This window comes from Penicillium subrubescens (assembly GCF_028828155.1).
Source record: "Penicillium subrubescens strain IBT 31985 chromosome Unknown utg000003l_segment0_segment0, whole genome shotgun sequence".
Taxonomy (NCBI): Eukaryota; Fungi; Ascomycota; class Eurotiomycetes; order Eurotiales; family Aspergillaceae; genus Penicillium; species Penicillium subrubescens.
In genome coordinates this window covers 674,631-694,152 of record NW_026643153.1, presented here as the reverse complement: position 1 = coordinate 694,152, position 19,522 = coordinate 674,631, and the positions used below count along the sequence as shown (strand labels likewise).

General features: G+C 49.8%; 4 protein-coding genes across 4 annotated transcripts; 1 reads left to right on the top strand and 3 right to left on the bottom strand.

The window, feature by feature from the left end:
* Positions 1-6,047: 6,047 nt before the first annotated feature.
* Positions 6,048-6,621, bottom strand: N7473_004368 (uncharacterized protein; the record flags this gene model as incomplete). Its single annotated transcript, XM_057150308.1, has 2 exons — positions 6,048-6,291; positions 6,353-6,621. 2 exons carry the CDS (start codon positions 6,619-6,621, stop codon positions 6,048-6,050), a joined length of 513 nt encoding a protein of 170 aa, XP_057010418.1.
* Positions 6,622-7,914: 1,293 nt separating this feature from the next.
* On the top strand, positions 7,915-8,745 carry N7473_004367 (uncharacterized protein; the record flags this gene model as incomplete). Its single annotated transcript, XM_057150307.1, has 1 exon — positions 7,915-8,745. The coding sequence occupies one exon, from the start codon at positions 7,915-7,917 to the stop codon at positions 8,743-8,745; it is 831 nt and encodes a 276-aa protein (XP_057010417.1).
* A 980-nt stretch (positions 8,746-9,725) lies between these two features.
* N7473_004366 (DUF1993 domain-containing protein) lies at positions 9,726-10,232 on the bottom strand (the record flags this gene model as incomplete). Its single annotated transcript, XM_057150306.1, has 1 exon — positions 9,726-10,232. One exon carries the CDS (start codon positions 10,230-10,232, stop codon positions 9,726-9,728), a length of 507 nt encoding a protein of 168 aa, XP_057010416.1.
* A 7,189-nt stretch (positions 10,233-17,421) lies between these two features.
* On the bottom strand, positions 17,422-18,444 carry N7473_004365 (casein kinase 1 family protein; the record flags this gene model as incomplete). Its single annotated transcript, XM_057150305.1, has 1 exon — positions 17,422-18,444. The coding sequence occupies one exon, from the start codon at positions 18,442-18,444 to the stop codon at positions 17,422-17,424; it is 1,023 nt and encodes a 340-aa protein (XP_057010415.1).
* Between the last annotated feature and the right edge of the window lie 1,078 nt (positions 18,445-19,522).

The window sequence follows — 19,522 nt, the reverse complement described above, 5'->3', positions numbered from 1 at the left end:
GAGAAGCGTCCATATTAGGTCGAGCGTGATCATGGAAGATGCTTAGATGCTTCGCGACATTGCATGATAAGTTATATCCTTTTCGATGTACGTTTCAGTGAACTGAGATAGAAATTCTCCAAAATACTGGCCGCACATGCAATGAAGCGTGTTATTAAGGTGGTCAACGTTGATAGTGTGAATCAACAGACTAATTCCCCGGTGAAACGGTCACCTTCCATGCTCATGCTCACGCAACTGGGCCTGAACTAAACCGGTTAAAGCAGATTCTCTTCACAATTCAAGATTTTAGCAAAGCGGATCTACTTGCAGCAGCTGCACGTCCCGTACAGTACAGCATTCGCTAGTCGCTACCTCTTCCTAGCTATTCAATACCTTATCTTCGCTGACTTGCCTCTCGCGTATACCTCCCAACCTGTTCGAGGCGCTAATGATCGTGTCCAGAGATTCTTGGATCTGTCCATCATCCAAATGCATTCACAGGTTAAGACAGCACCCCCATTGGCGAAGGATAATGGAGAATACCACACTGGTAAGGAGTCACGGTCTACTCTGCATAGAGCGATTGAATCAAGCATATCACTAATCGAGCCATGCAGAATGGAATCTTTCCTACCCTTCGCAGGGCCCCTGTCAATGGCCTGTTCTCCAAGCTGGTCACAGCCAAGTCGCAGTACACTGGATCGGCTTCCTAGGCAACATCTGGCCCAGTATGGAATTTTCCATTCATGCATATGCCAAGCAGGCCCAGCATCAGAATCCGGTATGGTACAAAGACGACTCTGACCTAGAGCCTGGAGTTGAAGTCTTCGCGAGAGACCCCATTGCCGAGTCATGTCGTGTAACCATGCTGAATAGGAGCGACATTGCCTTATTTGGTGAGACGCCAGACAGTGAGTGGAGGACGACCTCCTGGAACGACTTTGAGGAATTCACACGCCTCATCCGTGGCAACCAGGGATACTCGAGTCACAGTCGCAACAGCATACCTTGGCAGATTCAGCGGCGACAATTCAAATGCAGCGTTGCGGGGTGTAAAGGTCGCTTCCGCTACTTCCAAGGCCTTCAGCGTCATCTGTCCGGCCACTTGGCGGGAAAACCTCATTCTTGCTGGGTTCCGGAGTGCCAGCGCAGCTTCTTGCGTCGCGATAACCTCAAAGCCCACTATGCCACGCATAGAAGACAAGGAGGCCGCAATCGCTACGTGGCTACTCTTGATCCAACTAGCTCTGCATACGACCCTTGTTTCCGCGGACAGCTGACGTCCGATGGCTTGCCGGTCAGAGAGGTGAATATAGGCTTACCCGATATTTGAACTGGGTTTGCCATGAGAGCAGGGGCATTGAAATATCTTTTTGGTGACGCTTTATGTTAATGACGGACACTAGAGGCGATCGGTGGAAGTGCGGAGACACGAGCTGCATCCACGCGACGCGACGCGAGCCGTCTCTACTTGGGCGAACCTGGTTTTGCTGTCATATTTGAGCAATATATAACACGACACAGAAGTGAAGACTAAATTGAACACCGAATAGCCAGATCCGTGAGAGGAAACTGATCAAATGCAAAAAATCTAAATATCGTTCGGAAATGATGACGCGTGGAGGATTCGAACATGCGACCCTAAGGGAGGGTATTTCCAGTAGGCCAAAAAACACACTGTTTTCTTCAAGAGTTATTATTAGTTACTGAAATAAAGTCTTTCTTTGATAAGCATCGACCACCCCACGATTGCAAAAAGTTCCAGGTAAGTTTATGTTCTTCTTTGGTCTCAACTGGGATTATTCAGGCCAAGGGAAGTTGTTCAGAAAGGCAAAGGGTTTTCAAAGCACGCAGTCCTGCTAAATTGCTTTGCACCTGCGGCCATTTCCAGGCGTTGGTGTGGGTATAATATGCGTTCGAGTCGTAAAAGGACAAGATATATTTTTCGCAGTTACATTAAGTCCAAAACACATTAGAGTATCATGCAGCCGTGAATCTGCATATGGCATTCCCAACACACGGCAAAGAAACATGCGAGCGATTCAAAATTCAAGAATCAAGATCAACCAAGTCGCCGATTTAATGGATCCCATCGGATCTGGTAGGGTGTCTGTTGTGGTTCCTAATATCAGAAAGCGCGACCGCAAATTAACACCAATGGGTCCTAATTGGCAAAGCCGCAATTCGTATCAACATGTGTATTTGCGAAGTGTGAGCTGCCGAATACTCCAGTCTATCGCCTCAACCATGTAATAGTCGCCGCACAGAAATGTACTTTTTGTTGTGAGTGCGCTCGTTGAGTCAACAGGTGCTGCCGTGAACAAAAAGCTTCGTTGGAGGATCAACCATAATCAATCATTGGATTGACCGTCACCGTGGAATTATGTGTGTGAGATACAATGTTTGGCAGCCAAGTACGACCTCATAAAAGCGATCCTGACAAGCTGGTCTCAGCCTGCCTGCTGTCGAAAAGCGCGTAATGTACACTCTGTAAATGAAAAAGTAACTTCTATTCCAAACATTGCTACACCGGCATAAATGGAGATGAATGAGATATTTTGGCCCAAACGGGGCACCTGCGGTCTGAACCCTGGCGATGTAGGCCTCGTTGACGGAGGGCTACAGCGCTGTGAGGGCTGCAGGCGGGCCCCCGTGCACTCCGTATATATTAGGAGGAAAATAGCTATGTGGGAGCATATGTGGTATGTACATGAGGGGTTCCGTGGCGGGCGGGAAGAAACCGTTGCGGAGAGAGCCCGGCTCTCCCTCGAAACGGCGATGTTCTTTTCGAGGGAGGGGAAAGCCAGGCGATATGTGTGTGCGTTGTCCAGCACGGAATATCGTGGGCCCGACGCACGGGGCTCTCATGCAACAGTCCCGAATAGAACCTATCATGTGCAGGTGGGGTCTTGTGCCTAACGGACAAATATTTGCGGCGCCAGGGATGAGCTGATGAGCCTGGTTCACCGCCCAGTGATTCACAGTTTCAACGTTTCACCACTTTTGCTTATCAACGCAGCGTCAACACCATCCTCACCATCCTCACCACCATCAACACCATCAACACCGTCAACACCATCCTCACCGTCCACACCGTCAACACCATCAACACCGTCAACACCGTCAACACCATCAACACCGTCAACACCATCAACACCGTCAACACCGTCAACACCATCAACACCGTCAACACCGTCCTCACCGTCAACACTGTCCTACCGTCCTCATCATCAACACCGTCAACACCGTCAACACCATCCATACCGTCAACACCGTCAACACCGTCAACACCATCCATACCGTCCACACGTCAACAAGCATCTAAATATCCGTGAATTACAAGGAGACACCGCCGTGAACAAATGCTTCTAATACTGACGGGTCGCCTGTGATCCAATTGTCTCTATTTGCTAAGACAACACTGCATGTTTGCTCTTTCTTCCCGTGTGGTTTGCGGATTTCTACATAGTGCCATTCTTATGTTGGGATCTTAGTGACAGCTTACAAGATCTATCTCTACATTAGGACAAGTCAGAATCGAGAATTTGTCTTCATTGCAATGCTACTGTATCGATTTCTCCCATGGTTCGGGCTACATGGTCCGGCCTACATAATGGACCCAGAGATGAGTCGTGCAGGTCTTGGCTTCTTCAAGCGCCGCAGCAACACTTGAATACTGGTCCCTAGCACCACGGAGAGGTGCCTGCATGTCGCTAGAGGATCATGGTGTAGACCCTGGCCCCAGGTCCTACCCGATCGAGCACGCTTTTACAAACACAGGGCTCATGGTCTGTGAGGGAGGATGTTGGTAAAGCAGACCTCAAGCTGCGAGGATTTTGTCATCACAGATCCTAGACTGCGGAGTTCACTTCGTGACGCAGCGCCCCCCCTGCGAGGATTTTGTCATCACAGTTCCTATCTGCGGAGTTCACTTCGTGACGCAGCGCCCCCCTGCGGAAGTCCTTGGTTTCGCAGCTTTTCCCCTGCGGAGTCTCTTGGTATCGCAGTTGTCACTGCGGAGTCTCTTGGTATCGCAGTTGTCACTGCGGAGTCTCTTGGTTTCGCAGCTGTCCCTGCGGAGTCTCTTGGTTTCGCAGCTGTCCCTGCGGAGTCTCTTGGTATCGCAGTTGTCACTGCGGAGTCTCTTGGTATCGCAGTTGTCACTGCGGAGTCTCTTGGTTTCGCAGCTGTCACTGCGGAGTCTCTTGGTATCGCAGTTGTCACTGCGGAGTCTCTTGGTTTCGCAGCTGTCCCTGCGGAGTCTCTTGGTTTCGCAGTTGTCACTGCGGAGTCTCTTGGTTTCGCAGCTGTCCCTGCGGAGTCTCTTGGTTTCGCAGTTGTCACTGCGGAGTCTCTTGGTATCGCAGATGTCCCTGCGGAGTTCACTTGATAATGCAGAGCTTGTCCTGCGAGAGAGTGCATTTCTTACTTCAATGGGCTCATGCCAGCGAAAGCCAAGACTAATTATAAGTCAAGTCTGCAGTCAGACGAGACCGTGATTGTCTCGGAGGATGAGGATGGAAGTCCTGATTTTCTAGACAGGTCATGGGGCGTCCTTTTATGCATTTTCGCCTACGGATGCTCGTAGCTGCCAGGTATGCAAAATCTATGGAAGACATGATTTACTGAGGTGTAAACATTGCATTTTTGCTGCTAGTGGAGTTGATTCAACAGCCGTTGAAGGATGCGTTTACAATCTCACCAGGTGCCCCACTTCGAACCGTGGCGTGCATGAATCTAGACTGGGCCATCCTTGGAACCATCTCTTGGCGGTTGCATCTCATATTCAAGTTTACGGTGAATCACCTTCAACGGTCGTTGAAAAGCGCGTTCAACCGAGCGTTGAACAACGAAGATTGCGTTTAAAAAATGCCTAGCGAGAGGGAATCCTCGAGGTCGTTACATGGCCGGCCTGGACGGCCACACAGGGATTTGCGGGCGAATTGGGGTTCAACGCTTCCCCCTCTTCTCAAATCTTATGAGTCTATGCTAAGTCTTCCGTCCCTCACATAACGAGACTCCGGGACAACAGAAAGCCGACGACAATGAGGCGACTTCGAAAATGAGAATTGTCTGGTGGCAGATGCGTCAAGAGGATGTTGCCCCTGACGCGGATATGGCTTTGAAGCAGCCATTTACGAAGAAAGGACTTTCTAAACATTGACGTTTAACGTATCAAAACAGTTGACCATCACGACTCAACGGTGAGATCCATTTAGTATTTGGAAAAGTTCTCTAGGTATACGATCCATGGTACTCAAGACGATCTGCAAAGAGCGATCCGCAGAGTAGTACTGCCGCAGTTCCAAAAGATTTGGGTCACGTGCGTTTCCCAATAGTATGGCTGCCCCGGATTTTCAATTAGGTAGATGAATCAAAAAATTAATGCCAAGGGCCTTGTTAGACCAAAGAGCTGCTGTTCATTCATTTTTCTATTCAGTACCTCCCAGAATTGTCGCGACGCCCGCATCATCTCATTCAGGACAGCACTCCTCAATGGCCTAGATGCATTCAGTCTCTATTGACATTCGGTATGTTGTTAATAGTACAGTGCGACAGTCGGTGCAGAATTGAACAATTGGACTCGGATACTGTATGGCATTCGTGTGTTTCTTCTAAAGCTCCCCTGCATTCCCCTGGATGCGCACGGTTTCTAGGTGCAATAAGCACTCGGCGAAAACACCTACGAGTCTCCTACTTCATAGCGGAGCGCGGTCAATCCAGACCTTGGCTGTTCGAATACTTGCGTTGTTCCTGATCCAATGTTATTTCCAAGGCATTGTTGTTTATCGTGGAGAAGTGCATTCGATGGGTCATAACATCGCAACTATTGTCAGAAGTTACGGGGAGCAAGAACTTCAGTCATATGAGTTGCACCCGTCCTTTACTGGAGACTGCCCTAGAAACATTAGCAATGCACTGACAGTCATTTTTCACTTTCAGTATTTAGGCAATGACTAGATGAATGCGTTTACCGGAGAGCATACTTTGCGAAGATGCTCACTGTTAAATTTTAGAAGAAAGGGAAGTTTTTCATTGCGACCAAAATCCTCGACAGGGCTTATCTATCTGAGTTCATCTTGGAAAGCGGCTCGCTTCCCTCCGCCTCGCTCAGACAGGAGGGCCTGGAGAGAGATGACCATTTGTTTAAGATCTTCCATCTCGCTCTTCAGAATTTCGATTTCACTAGCCAGATCTCGTTTGAGCAGCCGCTTAGAAGCCTTGCTTTCCCACTTTTTGCCTCGTTCCATCTGCCTCGCTCTTCTGGATAGAGCTTTGAAGGGACCTTGCTTCACTTGCTCCGAAGGTCTGAGCAAGATTAATCAGAATTAAGGAACAGAAATACATGGACGTTCGCCTTTTTACTAACCGGTGGTTCGCATGTCTTGTAGACTGGTGCAGTTTGTCTGGTGAAGAATCGACCAGTTCCGTTTCTCGATCGGATTGGTGTATAGCTTTGCTGCCATTATGGCTTTCAGGCTCCATTTGTATTGACCCTGACGACTTAGGTTGGCATTCAGCCGCATCTTCATGACGGGCGCGTTTTTTTGCTTTAGCTTCATCTTCGAGAGCTTTGGCTAGCTTGGCGGTATGATGACCTGGCTGAAAGGTAGGGGTCTTGGTAATGCGATTTGCCATTCTGAATGAAACTGAGTGAATGAGATGGGTAAGAGCGATTATTTATAAACTTTCCTATGCGTTACAGTGGGAGTCGAAAACAGATTCCCCCTGTGGATAGAGACACTTTGTTTGTCGGCCTGTACCCGAAACCATACTAAACCGTATTGGGTTACGCCAGGAAGAACCCCTGCTTGGCAGTACGCGTCTTACGACGTATTTGATTTCACGGTCCTTGTAAAATTCTGTAAATCTCTACAGAATGTTCTGGGCGGGTTCTCTGAAGGGTGGGGGAGGTCTCGCGCTGGCTTGACCCACGCCAGCCTTCCTCTTCTCCTTTTTCACTCCTAGCCTTTGTCTTCGCCTAACTCCGATATGACGAAGCCCTTGCTGTTGCTGTAGAGGACTAACCCTGGTAGGCTGATATGGTTCTCGTTTGTGTTTTTCGTGGTTCTTGCTCTCTGCTGCCTCTTCCATTCGTTCCCGGCGTCTGCCTAGAGCTATAGTAGTTTTTCAAAACCAGCTATACCGCCATGCTCTTATTACTTGATTCGGGGAAAACTTCCGAAATCGCTACAGCTCACCGTCTTGATGTTCCATCAGAACCGTAATCGTTATAGTACTCTATTGTTACATGGAACAGAATTGTTCTTGTAGATCTGGCAATCCGGCCAGATCGCCTATCAGTTCTCCTCTCCCGTCAACCACGTTTTGCCTTTTTCTCCTCATTCTTCCGTCATGCAGTGCAGCCCTCGTCGTCGCTCGCCAGTCATAGCTCCGAAGGCTGACTCCCGTAACGACTCCCTGGTCATAGTAGAATGCCTGAAGGGACCACAAGAGAAGCACAGACGGTCGCGATGGGATAGGGGGCAAACCCTTGGCCGGGAAAGAGACAAGCACTGTAGGGGATGAACGCCTGATCGGCAGTTCTACGATATCATTAGCTGGCTCGAGTATTCAGCCCGCCCTGCTTATAGGTCTAAGAGTCGTTGCCTTACAGTGGCTTGGATTATGGTGGGCCTTAGGCACCCCGGGTGAAGCAACTGCTGTCCTGTAATGGGCTTAGTGATGGGAAATCTTGATCATCTCAGCTAACACGGGCTCTAGAAGGAGAAATGATAGACTGAGGAGCTACCACGTCATGTCCAGGGTGGTGATTCACTCTGCTGGCCTGAAGTGGCCGGAGCTTCTATTGAATCATCTATAAATTCTGTCTTGTCCATCGAGAAACTTTCTTGACAACTTGAATCATTCATTGACTACTGATAACTAAGAACAACGCGCCATCAGGTACTATTACAGAAATCATTCAAGATGCGTTTGACTTCTCCAATGTCGCTCGTGATGTCCATGTCGATACTCGGGATATCGACCATTCAAGGGGCAGCGGCGAAGTGCTCAGATGGGCTTGTGAACGTTGTCTTCAACACCGGTCACGGTGGCTATACAAAACAGCGATGGGAGAAGATCCATTCCGCTTCCAATTGGCTCACGTTCAATTTTGGACTCGAGGACAAGCAAATCCCAATGCTAGGCAACGACAACAAGTCTGTTCAGCAGGCTATTGACGTGGTTAACGGCCCAAATCCGCCAGATTTCATGCTCACATTCAACGAGCCCGACAATCTGTATGGCTCGAACCCGAGAAAAGTCGTATTGCACCCTCAAGAAGCCGCCGATCTTATTAAACCATTATTGCACAAACGCGGAAACCATACAAAATTCATTGCACCCGTGCCGGCCTTCGACAAGCTCAACTGGCTTCCTGAGTTCTTTGGAAACTGCAGTTGCCAAGACTCCTTTTCGGCATACAACGTCCATGTCTATAACAAAACCGTCGAAGAAGCCAAAATTCACATCAACGCTTCCCACAAAAGGTGGAACGACAAGCCTTTGTGGATTACCGAGATTGCACCGCGTCAAGATGGAGTATGTCCGAATCCCATCCCCTGGGACCACAGCACCAAGTTCATGCAAGAAATCTACGCCTGGGGGCAGAAAACTGAATGGATCCACAAGATATTTTGGAACTCGGCCAATGAGATCAACTGTACTGATACGAACGTGGCTGCCTCGTTCCTGCTTGATTTTAAGAATAACTCGACGCCACTCTTGGATCCTTTCAATAAGTTGACTTGTTCCTGAAGTTACCTGCATCTGCCTATGCAGGGCGGCAGTTAAAACCAGGCTATACCACTTTCTGCTGAAGTATTTTCCACTTCTGGGTCTCGTTTCGGGCCATCGGGCCTTCGTGCTTTTCATGAGCCTTACCTAACTCATGTAAGCAAGGACACTCTTAACAGGTCCTCGCACCATCCGCTCTTTTTCTCTTCTTTAACTAATTCAATTCATCCTGTTCGTTGGATTGGTTCCCTTTGGTAGATTAGCCCCATTCTTGCATATAATGCCATACTATATCAGCTTGCTGTCACAATAGAAGTTTCACGTAAAATACATAGCCTGACGTTGAGGATCGTACTGTAAGATACGTTACTATCTAAGTAAGCGGTTTGGGATGCGGACTGGTACTGGTTTCTCTATATCAGGGCTAGCGTATGTCGGACCCTATCAAGAAGGATGAATATTGAGGTGCTTCGATAGTGTGTAAAATGAGCGACAGCCCGTATTACGCTAACTATATCTAGGGGTCGGCACGTATAACGAATATATTCGCATTCGCAGAAATTTTACATTACGAATGCGAATGCGAATATCTCAAAATCCTACGGATTTGTATTCGTGCCGACCCCTAACTATATCTCTCAGCCCCAAGAGCTCGAACTATGAGAACAGGATTCACAATAAGCCCTAACACCTGGATACTCCCATAGCCCTTATACTACCCGATCCCACTGTAGTACATCGACCGCTTCCTAAATTGAATTCGTAGTTTCCAATACAATTGAGAGACTTCGATATCTGTATTTAATATGAAACTCGTATATACACGCTACCATTATGCCCCTCCTGCGATGTGCGACAAGGTCAACCAGGCCCCCGAGGCTGCGCGCTCTGATGTCATTCGGAGGATGAACAGCAATACACATACTCTCCAAATGCGTAGGAAGAGTACAGGTGGTCCTATGCACTTTGTTTAAGTAAAACCCTTTGCTTAACGCTAAGCTTCAGGAAGTTACAAAAGGCAAAATATAATCCACCTTGCCAAGAGGCACACCTTCCTTGCGCAAGATGCCATAGGCAGTAGCCACATGAAAGAAGATGTTAGCCTGCATAATGCACGCGTAGGTAATCCCAGACAGTGGTTGTATATCAGCCCCCAGAGGTGTGGGCTTAACGGCCTCACAATGTTCGAGGATGAAGTCTTTGTCAACCGTGTCGAGGGCCTGGAGCACCTTGTCGATGCGAGCGTACATTTCCGCGTATGTGTAGATAACATCCTTACTCGTGTCTTCCGTTGGGAATGATTCGTCTGTCAGCTTAGCCAGAGCTAGTAATGTTTGCGTTGTTGCCGCGAATATTTGATAGCTAAGTGATTTCATGTCATTGTGGAGTCGACAGGACGGAAGACAGGAAGCGTTGGGCCCCTCCTCGGCTTTGTGAAGAATATAGGAAAGCGCGGTTAAAGCCCGCTTTGTCTGGAGAACAAAGCCCTCATAAAGGGTGTACACCATTCTGGTGATCGGATTTGGGGTTATGAATGTGAACTTTGTGCTTAGGAAGATATTTTACGTGAGACGTGGGGAGGCAGGTCGGTTATATAGCTTACGCTCGTCCCTAAGAAAGTGGGACGCGGAACGCCTTAGGCAGCACGATGGTGATCTTGTAAGCACTAGCGGGTGAGGCAAGATTAATCAAGGTCCACGGGCCTTAATTAAGTCCAGTGATCGAGGGCGAGCGCAGATGAAACATGAAAAGGATCTACAAAAGAACTGAAAATGATACCAATTTCCTGAAAGTCTGTATTCCGATGAGTGTCCTTGAATAGTGTATATTCCTCCGTCGAAGTAGAGGACTCTTCTTACTGTACGAAGACAATATTTTGCGGATGTGCTTGATCGTACGTTCACAGGACTCTGCTGCGTCTGCCACTTGAGACGTGGTTAGCGACTGGCTTTGTATTATATCTTGAATAAAGCGTAGCTTTGAGGGGGGTAGTTCCGGTGCCATGTGCAGACCCCTTTTAACAATTCTTGAGATGGTGATAATTGGGAGGACAAGGATGCCAGGGCTGGAAGATTGACGGCCATAGAGGGGCAGTATATACACAGTAAAGGGGTTTCGTGTAAGATACAGTATTATACGTCACACAATCGTTCCAGAAAAAATAAAATAGCTATTCTTAGAAACACTGTAATTATGACCAATCCAAAATAGGTTAGGCTGTGTTATGATACGGTTCGGGAAGTAATTCATATGTGTCCGTTGGGGAATCTGTTTTCGACTCCCACTGTAAGCCGACAATCCTGGCCTCCGGGAACCTAACAGACTCCATGGTTAAGTGTGCCATACTTAAGACGGAGCATGGGTCGGATCACTGCACTATTGAGACCGTATTCGATGCCCCATGGACGCCGCCAACGCATCCGGAACGACTCCTGCTGAAAAATGCCCCATGGAAAGAAATCAATGTTAGGATTGCGAACACCATAGCTGCCACTCCGTTGGAGGGCACCGTGCAGCAGAAAACCGATCGACTCATGTCCGCGGTCTGGGAAGCGGTGCATGCATTGACGCCGAAGGCTAAGCCGTCACCACATGCAAAGCGATGGTGGACAGATGACTTGACACAGCTCCGTCAAATATACACATATTGGAGAAATCACGCCCGCTCGGAGCGACGGGCGGGACGAAAGGCCCCCCGTCTAGAAGAGATGGCCCAAGGCGCAGCGAAGCAATACCACGATGCCATCCGGCAACAAAAGAAAAAGCACTGGAATGAATTCCTTGCAGACAACGACAACATATGGAAAGCCGCCAAATACCTAAAGTCAGGAGACGACGCAGCGTTTGGAAAGGTCCCGCAGCTCCAGAGAGCAAACGGAACGACCACCACCGATCACAAGGAGCAAGCAGAAGAATTGCTGACCACATTCTTCCCGCCTCTGCCGGACTTTATTGACGATGAAGGGACGAGACCAGAAAGAGCACCGGTAGAAATGCCAGCGATCACGATGGAAGAAGTAGAGCGGCAACTGTTAGCGGCGAAGTCTTGGAAAGCGCCGGGCGAAGACGGCCTGCCGGTGATTGTCTGGAAGATGACGTGGCCCGCGGTCAAGGACCGGGTTCTTGATCTGTTCCAAGCCTCGCTGGAAGAAGGCACGTTGCCAAGGCAGTGGAGGCACGCGAAGATCATACCGCTCAAAAAGCCGAATAAAGAGAACTACAACATTGCCAAAGCATAGAGACCAATTTCGCTCCTCGCGACGCTGGGCAAGATATTGGAGTCAGTGGTTGCAGAAAGGATCTCACACGCGGTGGAGACGTACGGCTTGCTCCCGACCAGCCACTTCGGAGCTCGAAAACAGCGGTCTGCGGAGCAAGCACTTGTGTTTCTGCAAGAGCAAATCTACACGGCGTGGCGCGGCCGACGGGTTTTGAGCTTGATCAGCTTCGATGTCAAAGGAGCCTACAATAGAGTGTGCAAAGAACGATTACTTTAAAGGATAAAAGCGCGAGGTATACCGGAGAACCTGCTCCGGTGGGTTGAGGCGTTCTGCTCGGAAAGAACGGCGACAATTTAAATCAATGGGCAATTGTCTGAGGTCCAAAGCCTGCCCCAGGCTAGACTACCACAGGGCTCGCCGCTGTCTCCAATCCTATTCCTCTTCTTCAACGCAGACCTTGTTCAACGACAGATCGACAGCTAAGGAGGGGCAATTACGTTCGTGGACGATTTTACCGCGTGGGTGACCGGACCAACGGCGCAGAGCAATCAGGAAGGTATTGAAGCAATTATCGCGGAAGCGCTTGACTGGGAGAAAAGGAGCGGAGCGACTTTTAAGGCCGACAAAACTGCTATTATACACTTCGCTCCTAAAGTCCACAAAACAGACCAGGAGCCTTTTACTATCAAGGGACAGACCGTTATGCCTAGAGACTATATCAAAATCCTGGGCGTTCTTATAGACACAAGACTAAAGTATAAGGAACATATCGCGAGGGCGGCATCTAAAGGCCTGGAGGCAGCGATAGAGCTTCGGCGACTTCGCGGCCTAACGCCAGCAACCGCACGACAGCTGTTTACATCGACAGTAGCTCCAGTAGTAGACTATGCTTCTAGTGTCTGGATACACGCCTGTAAGGATAAGGCTAGCGGACCGATCAATCGAGTCCAAAGGGTAGGAGCGCAAGCAATTGTCGGGACATTTCTCACGGTTGCGACCAGCGTAGCGGAGGCAGAGGCTTATATTGCCACCGCACAACACCGTTTTTGGAGAAGGGCCGTGAAAATATGGACGGACATTCACACCCTTCTAGAGACCCACCCGCTACGCAGAGTACAGCCTGCATAAAGAAGTTCAGGAGATACCACCGTTCGCTGCTGTACCAGGTAGCGGATACGCTAAAAACAATTGAGATAGAAACTCTAGAAACCATCAATCCGTTCGTGTTAGCACCGTGGGAGACTCGTATACAGAGCGATGTTGAAGCAAGGCCGCACTCGCACACCGTACCGGGCGGATTATTGCAAGTTGCGGTCAGCAGTTCAGCACGAAACGGCCTCGTAGGTTTTAGGGTAGCGATCAAGAAACAGCCACCTCGATATCGAAAGCTGAAACTAAAGACCTCCTCCACGACACTAGGTCCAAGATTAGAGCAAAACCCATTCTCCGCGGAGCTAGCAGCACTAGCACACACATTAAACATACTAGTGGGACTGAAAGACTACAGGATCACGCTGCTCACGAGTAACAAAGCAGCGGCCCTCACGATAAGGAATCCTCGGCAACAGTCGGGCCAGGAGTTCGTCTGCCAATCGTATAAGTTGATGAAGAGGCTACGGAGAAACGGAAACCACATCAACATCCTCTAGGTCCCTACCAGCGCGGACAATAAACTGCTAGGTCTAGCCAAAGAGCAAGCCAGGACCGCGACCCAGAAGGATACCGCCCTGCAAAAATCTGCCCCTAGGATGAAATCAACAACACTGAAGATCGCTCGGTCTCAAGCAGCTCCCAACAATGACTTGCCGGAGAACGTAGGAAGACACGTGAAACGAGTCGATGCAGCACTGCCAGGGAAACACACTCGACAGCTGTATGATCGATTATCGTGGAAAGAAGCGAGCGTACTAGCCCAACTCCGGACTGGCATAGCCAGACTCAATAGCTATCTCTGTCGGATCAACGTTGCAGACACGGATCAGTGTGCATGTGGACAAGCAAGAGAGACCGTGGAACACTTCCTCTTTCGATGTCGGAAGTGGACCACACAACGAATAGCATTGCTACAGACTAGTCAAACTCACCGGGGCAATCTCTCCTTCTTCCTGGGCGGGAAATCGCCCTCGGACAATCAGCGATAGATGCCGAACTTAGAAGCGGTGCGAGCCTCAATACGATTCGCGATCGCCACGGGCCGACTCGACGCCACCTAACCACGTCAACCAACACAATGACACCCTTCCCCCTCTTCACCAACCTACACCAACCTACACCAACCTCCTTGTGCCACAAAGGTGGACGCGCTTCAACTGCCGAAGATAGGATGTTGAACACTTAAAGAAGCGCCTTCAAGCCAGTCTACTAACCAACTTACTAACCCACAAGGATTCCTTTGATATTGACAGCTGAGAGGACATATACTGCAAGGATCCATGTATGGGCTCGAAGGAGACACGGCAGATGTATATTAGGACGTGTATCGATAGATCAGTTTTAGTTGCCCTTTCGGCTCAGCCGCCGGGCGTTAATGAATTGTGTGTGTGTGTAAGCCGACAATGAATGTTTGTAAAAGGGAAAATTCGATAAAGGGTGGGCGCATCTTGGCGAAACGGACGAACCACGGGTGCAACCGAGGTGTGACCAGGTCGGTTGATTCTCTTCAACGCTGTTTCAACACCCGTTTAAACAATTCAACGTTGGTTTAAATATTTCAACACCCAAGAAGAACCAGCGATTATTACAGGTCATCTGCACAAGAGATGGGTTATGTAGAGACGTAGCCGAGTTGACCTGAAAACAGCCAGATTTTCATCCCAGGAATCAGGACCTGGCCCCACGCTCTGATGTAGCAGCCGCCCATAGGATGAGCTGTGAAATTACGAGACCCCTGCAATTGGGAGCCGTGATGACAGAATCTTCGCAGCTTAAGGTCTACATTACCAACATCCTCCCTCACGGACGATAACCCCTGGGTTTGTAAAAGTGTGCTCGGTCAGGTAGGCCCTGAGTTCGACGTCTTTACAACGATCCTATACGAATGAGATGGTGTCTGGCTCTCTGCCATGCAAAAGAACTGCAGTCTCCCAGCGACGAGACATCGGCTGTCTCTTGTCTGTTTTGTTTAGGAGACAATGAAAGGCAGGTGGGCGAGAGTGATCCTGCGACGTAAACAGTGCTGGGGGTTAGCTCATCCGAGCTGCGTGGAAGATGGCTGAAGCATGATGTCGGACCTGTTCTCCTATGAGAGCTCACTCGATGTAGCCGAAGCGACGAGGCTCCAGATGTCCTGCTCTGCTCACCGAGAACGAGAGTAAATCCTAACCTGGCACGTGAAGACTCGGAGATACACGTAGCTTGAGTGACGGGACGTACGGATACCACGGATAGCCCTCAGCAGAAAGGGGTAGATCGTTAACTGGTGCAGTCAGTGTCATCGCGCCACAGACGAGCACCTAGCACAGGGCGCAGTGTCGATCAGCTCGTCTGGCCGGTACCATGAATTTGGCCGGTTGTAGCTTATGAACCGAACATGAACGCAAGGCTACCTGGATATGGGCCACTGTTAGGCGGATAGAGTATCAGGGAGACTAGACATTAGAAGAAATGACCAGGGATATTACAGGCCTCTATACATGCAATGTTAGCATAGAATGTGCTAGGTTCCACATCAATGATCATACCGCTTATCTGCTGGTAACAGGGGTCACCCAGTACCTTCCTGTCAGATCGTCATATGTTGCAGAGCGAAGAGCGAAGCTGCTTTCCGAATAGTCTACTGGGAAAGACCCCCCACACTCTCATACGACCACAGCGATAGTCGATCAGACGGCACCCCATAAAAAGCTCGATCCTTGTTCAACGCAATCATGGCATAATATGCCGATATGGGAGACAGACCGGTAAAGAGGCACATTCGGTGTGTCTGACGAGCGAACTGCTGGCGGCAGCCACAGGGCACTACTTCATTGGGGAGGACTATAGAACCACTTTAGTAGTTGACCGTTGGATGGCTGATGACCACTTACCTGCTTTATCGTGGAGAAGCGCCAGTCTCAGCGTTTGCGCAATTGTCATCACAAAGCACAACATGGTAGTCTGGGCCGCTTGGGCCGAGCATGCGAAACCACATGCATTGGCGCTATCGCGCCGTCATGCTAGATCCGAAAAACACAAACCCGACCAGAATTTCCTGCCGGGGTTGAAGCCGAACACCAGCTGGTCAAAAAAGTAGCGGAGGCCAAAATCGGCGCGGGAGCCCGGGTACTTAGTGACGAGCTTTACGCGATCAAAGCGGACAGTGTGAACAAGGCCGCAGTACTGGACGAGAAGGGTGAGATTCGAGCCGAAGCTATAACGGTCTAACGCCTATGGGTCCATGGTTGTTTACCTAACCAAAAGCACTGACACGCGGAGGCTCTTGGCCGACGGGTTCTTTCACGCTGGAGGAGAATGCGGCGTGGCCAGCACCTTCGAATACCGACCCCGGCCGACGCAATGTTACAACTGCCAGGAGACTGGACATAAGGCAATCCAGTGCAAGAACGTCCAGAAGTGTGCAAGATGCACAGCGGAGGGCCACCGCCACAGTAGCTTTGACCAAACGGTTCCAAAGTGCATTTCATGCGGAGGCCCTCATGAATCGTACAGCAAAAGCTGTCGGAAGCTCTATCCATCACGTCGTGAATAGAACCATTTGAGTAATCCAACTGAATGTGAGGAAGCATGGCACAGTGCACGAGAGCTTAATGAATGCCGAAGAGACTCAGAACGCGGTGGCGTTAGCGATTCAGGAACCCCGAGCGAGGAAGATTCAAGGCCGGCTCTTGACCACCCCGACGGTTCCCTCCATCTGGAGAGAAGGCAGGTGGGCAATTCGAAGTATGTGACGACATTAGAGTAAGCCACCAGATCAATAGCTTTGAGACTGAATGAGCAGTTTCCGTATAAGAACGGGTACAAGAAGTCCGAGAAGAAAACGTCATCAAATATTCTGGTAAACTCGCCGCGATGACTCAATTAACATGACAATACGTTCATAGAAGATTGAGAGGGTGGGCTGGCGAAGAACAATGACGAATTGAAACGGCTGAAGTCGAAACTGGATCGAATGAATGGAGACCGACGTGGAGGATGAGAACTCCGAGAAGACTAAGAACAGGATATTGCGTCGACGGCAATGAACTATGGGGTCTTGAAGGTTCCTAGGTGAACAAGGATCTGGGCACGCAGCAGAGTCGAAGGAATGGAACCGAAAAACCCCATCTCCAGTTTCGCGGCAGGTGATATACAATTACTCCCTTGAGCCCAGATTCCATCGTGATGATTCCAGCAGCTACTAGCAGCCGCTTAGGCACCTAAAGTAGCTTACTCTGTGGCAGAACGCAGCCTAACATTGAAAGCCCTTGTCACTGTCTCCCACGACACGGTTGGTGCCCGGGGTGTTGTAAAGCATGCGGTAGTCAAAAACATTGTGGTGCTAGCTCGAGATCTCATCAGGCTTGACGATGGCACTGGCCATCGTAGGGTCGCGAGCCGTAGCCTGGAGGTGTGCCTGCTCGTCACCATTGTCCTTGGACGCGTCGACAATCAAAGCGGCGTGCTTCCGATACTTGTCTACGGTCCAGTCAAAGACGTCGTCACACCGGAAGGACTCGCGGACGAAGAGGTCGCGGAACATCTTGCGAAGGTACGTGTAGTCAGGCTTGTCGTAGAACCGGAGCGAGCGAGAGTAGTTCAGATACACGGCGAACTCGGTGGGGAAACCACGGCAGAGCACTTCAATTGAAGTGGTCATCTTCTTCTGCATAATGAGATCGTGCTTCTGCTTCTTGGTAGCAGCCTTCAGGTTCTGCCAGGTCAGAGAGCCACGGCAAAAGTAGAGCATCACGTAGCCGAGAGACTCCATATCGTCGCGGCGTGACTGCTCAATACCAAGGTGTGTGTTGATACTCGCGTAGCGGGCAGTACCCGCAAGCTTCTTGTTCTCACGGTAGAGAATGTGAGAGTGAGTCCTGGGGCCAAGGTACCTCTTGGCCAGTCCGAAATCGATCACATTGACCTGGTTGCAACACTTGCCGATACCCATCAAGAAATTGTCGGGCTTGATGTCACGGTGAATGAACGATTTGGCATGGATATACTCAATGCGGGAGATGAGCTGGTCGACGAGGAGCAGGACGGTCTTGAGCGAGAACCTGCGGTTGCAAAAGTTGAACAGTTCCTCCAGACTAGGACCAAGGAGGTCCATCACCATGGCATTGTAGTCACATTCGGTACCGAACCAGCGGACAAAGGGGATGCCGACACCTCCGGCAAGAGTCTTGTAGACATAGGCCTCGTATGCTAGCTGAGGGTACTTGGCCTTGACGCTCTCGAGCTTGATAGCGATCTCCTCACCCGAGATGATGTGGGTGCCTAGGTAGATGTCACCAAAGCTGCCGCCGCCGATCTTGCGCCCGATACGGTACTTGTTACCGACACGCATGTCTGTTGTCGTCATCTTGAATTGGAATGAACTGTGAGGCACAGCGACTTGTTGTGCGAGCGGCCGGAAACTTGAGAAAGCAAGCGAGGCCAATGCCGACCAACTGGATAATGGGGGAGAGACGCGGGAGATGGATGGTAGGGGCAGATCCGAAGAGAATAGAAAAGTTGGAGAGAAAAGAAGGTCAAATATCAAGGGCAAAACCGCCCCGTGAGATAAGAGGGTGGTTTTGGCCCCTGCATGGCGCAGTATCAGCGATTCCTCTCGTGGACCAGCGGGGGGAGAAACAATGGATGAGGGGCTGGTTCAGTCACGCTAACCCGATTGGGTTGCTTTATCAGCCCGATTTGGATGTGCCTAGAGAGCCGAGTTATTTGGCTGCAGCTACATGCCGAAAGTATTTTGGGGTTTCGTCGCTGTATTCACTCCCATCACCCATTGGGATCGATGAAGGAGCGTTGGGAGACACGTCGGCCATTATCTCATCGCAGTGGGTGACAAAAGCACATCCTTCGATCTCTGCCCGAAGCGCTCACACTTGATTGCTTTGAAGGCATATTGGCACATTTGATTTCCAGGTTGTGTAATTTTGTGCATTCGATCACGGCGGGTTTGATATCATTGATACGCTGCCACAATTCCCTCGTTGTCTCCTCGAAGCAGAGACAGGATTCCCAACGTGCAGTGGTAATGATTTTATCTCCATGCTGCGGCCTCTTTCACTTGCGAACGATGCATGAAACAACCGATGGTTCAAAGCTCACTGAAAATAATTTTTGTTGCTTCGGTGTTGGTGGGATGCTCGAAACCCACTTGGCAGACAATATCAACAAAGGCATCCGATTAGGAGACTCTCACCTTTCTTTCTTAGTTCTCCTAGTGGCATCTGTCGACTTGCGTGCAATACTCTTTCAGATCCGGGCCTGAGTAGCACTAACCAAATCACAGCTCATTCAGAGATCCATCGCCAGTCCCGAATTTGAACGGAGAGGAACCGCTACGGTGGCGTGCTTGGAAAAGAGCGTGTAACTCAGCTTCACCTGTCGCAGAGACATGAGAATACACCAGCCCATCACATATGTAGAACACTTGT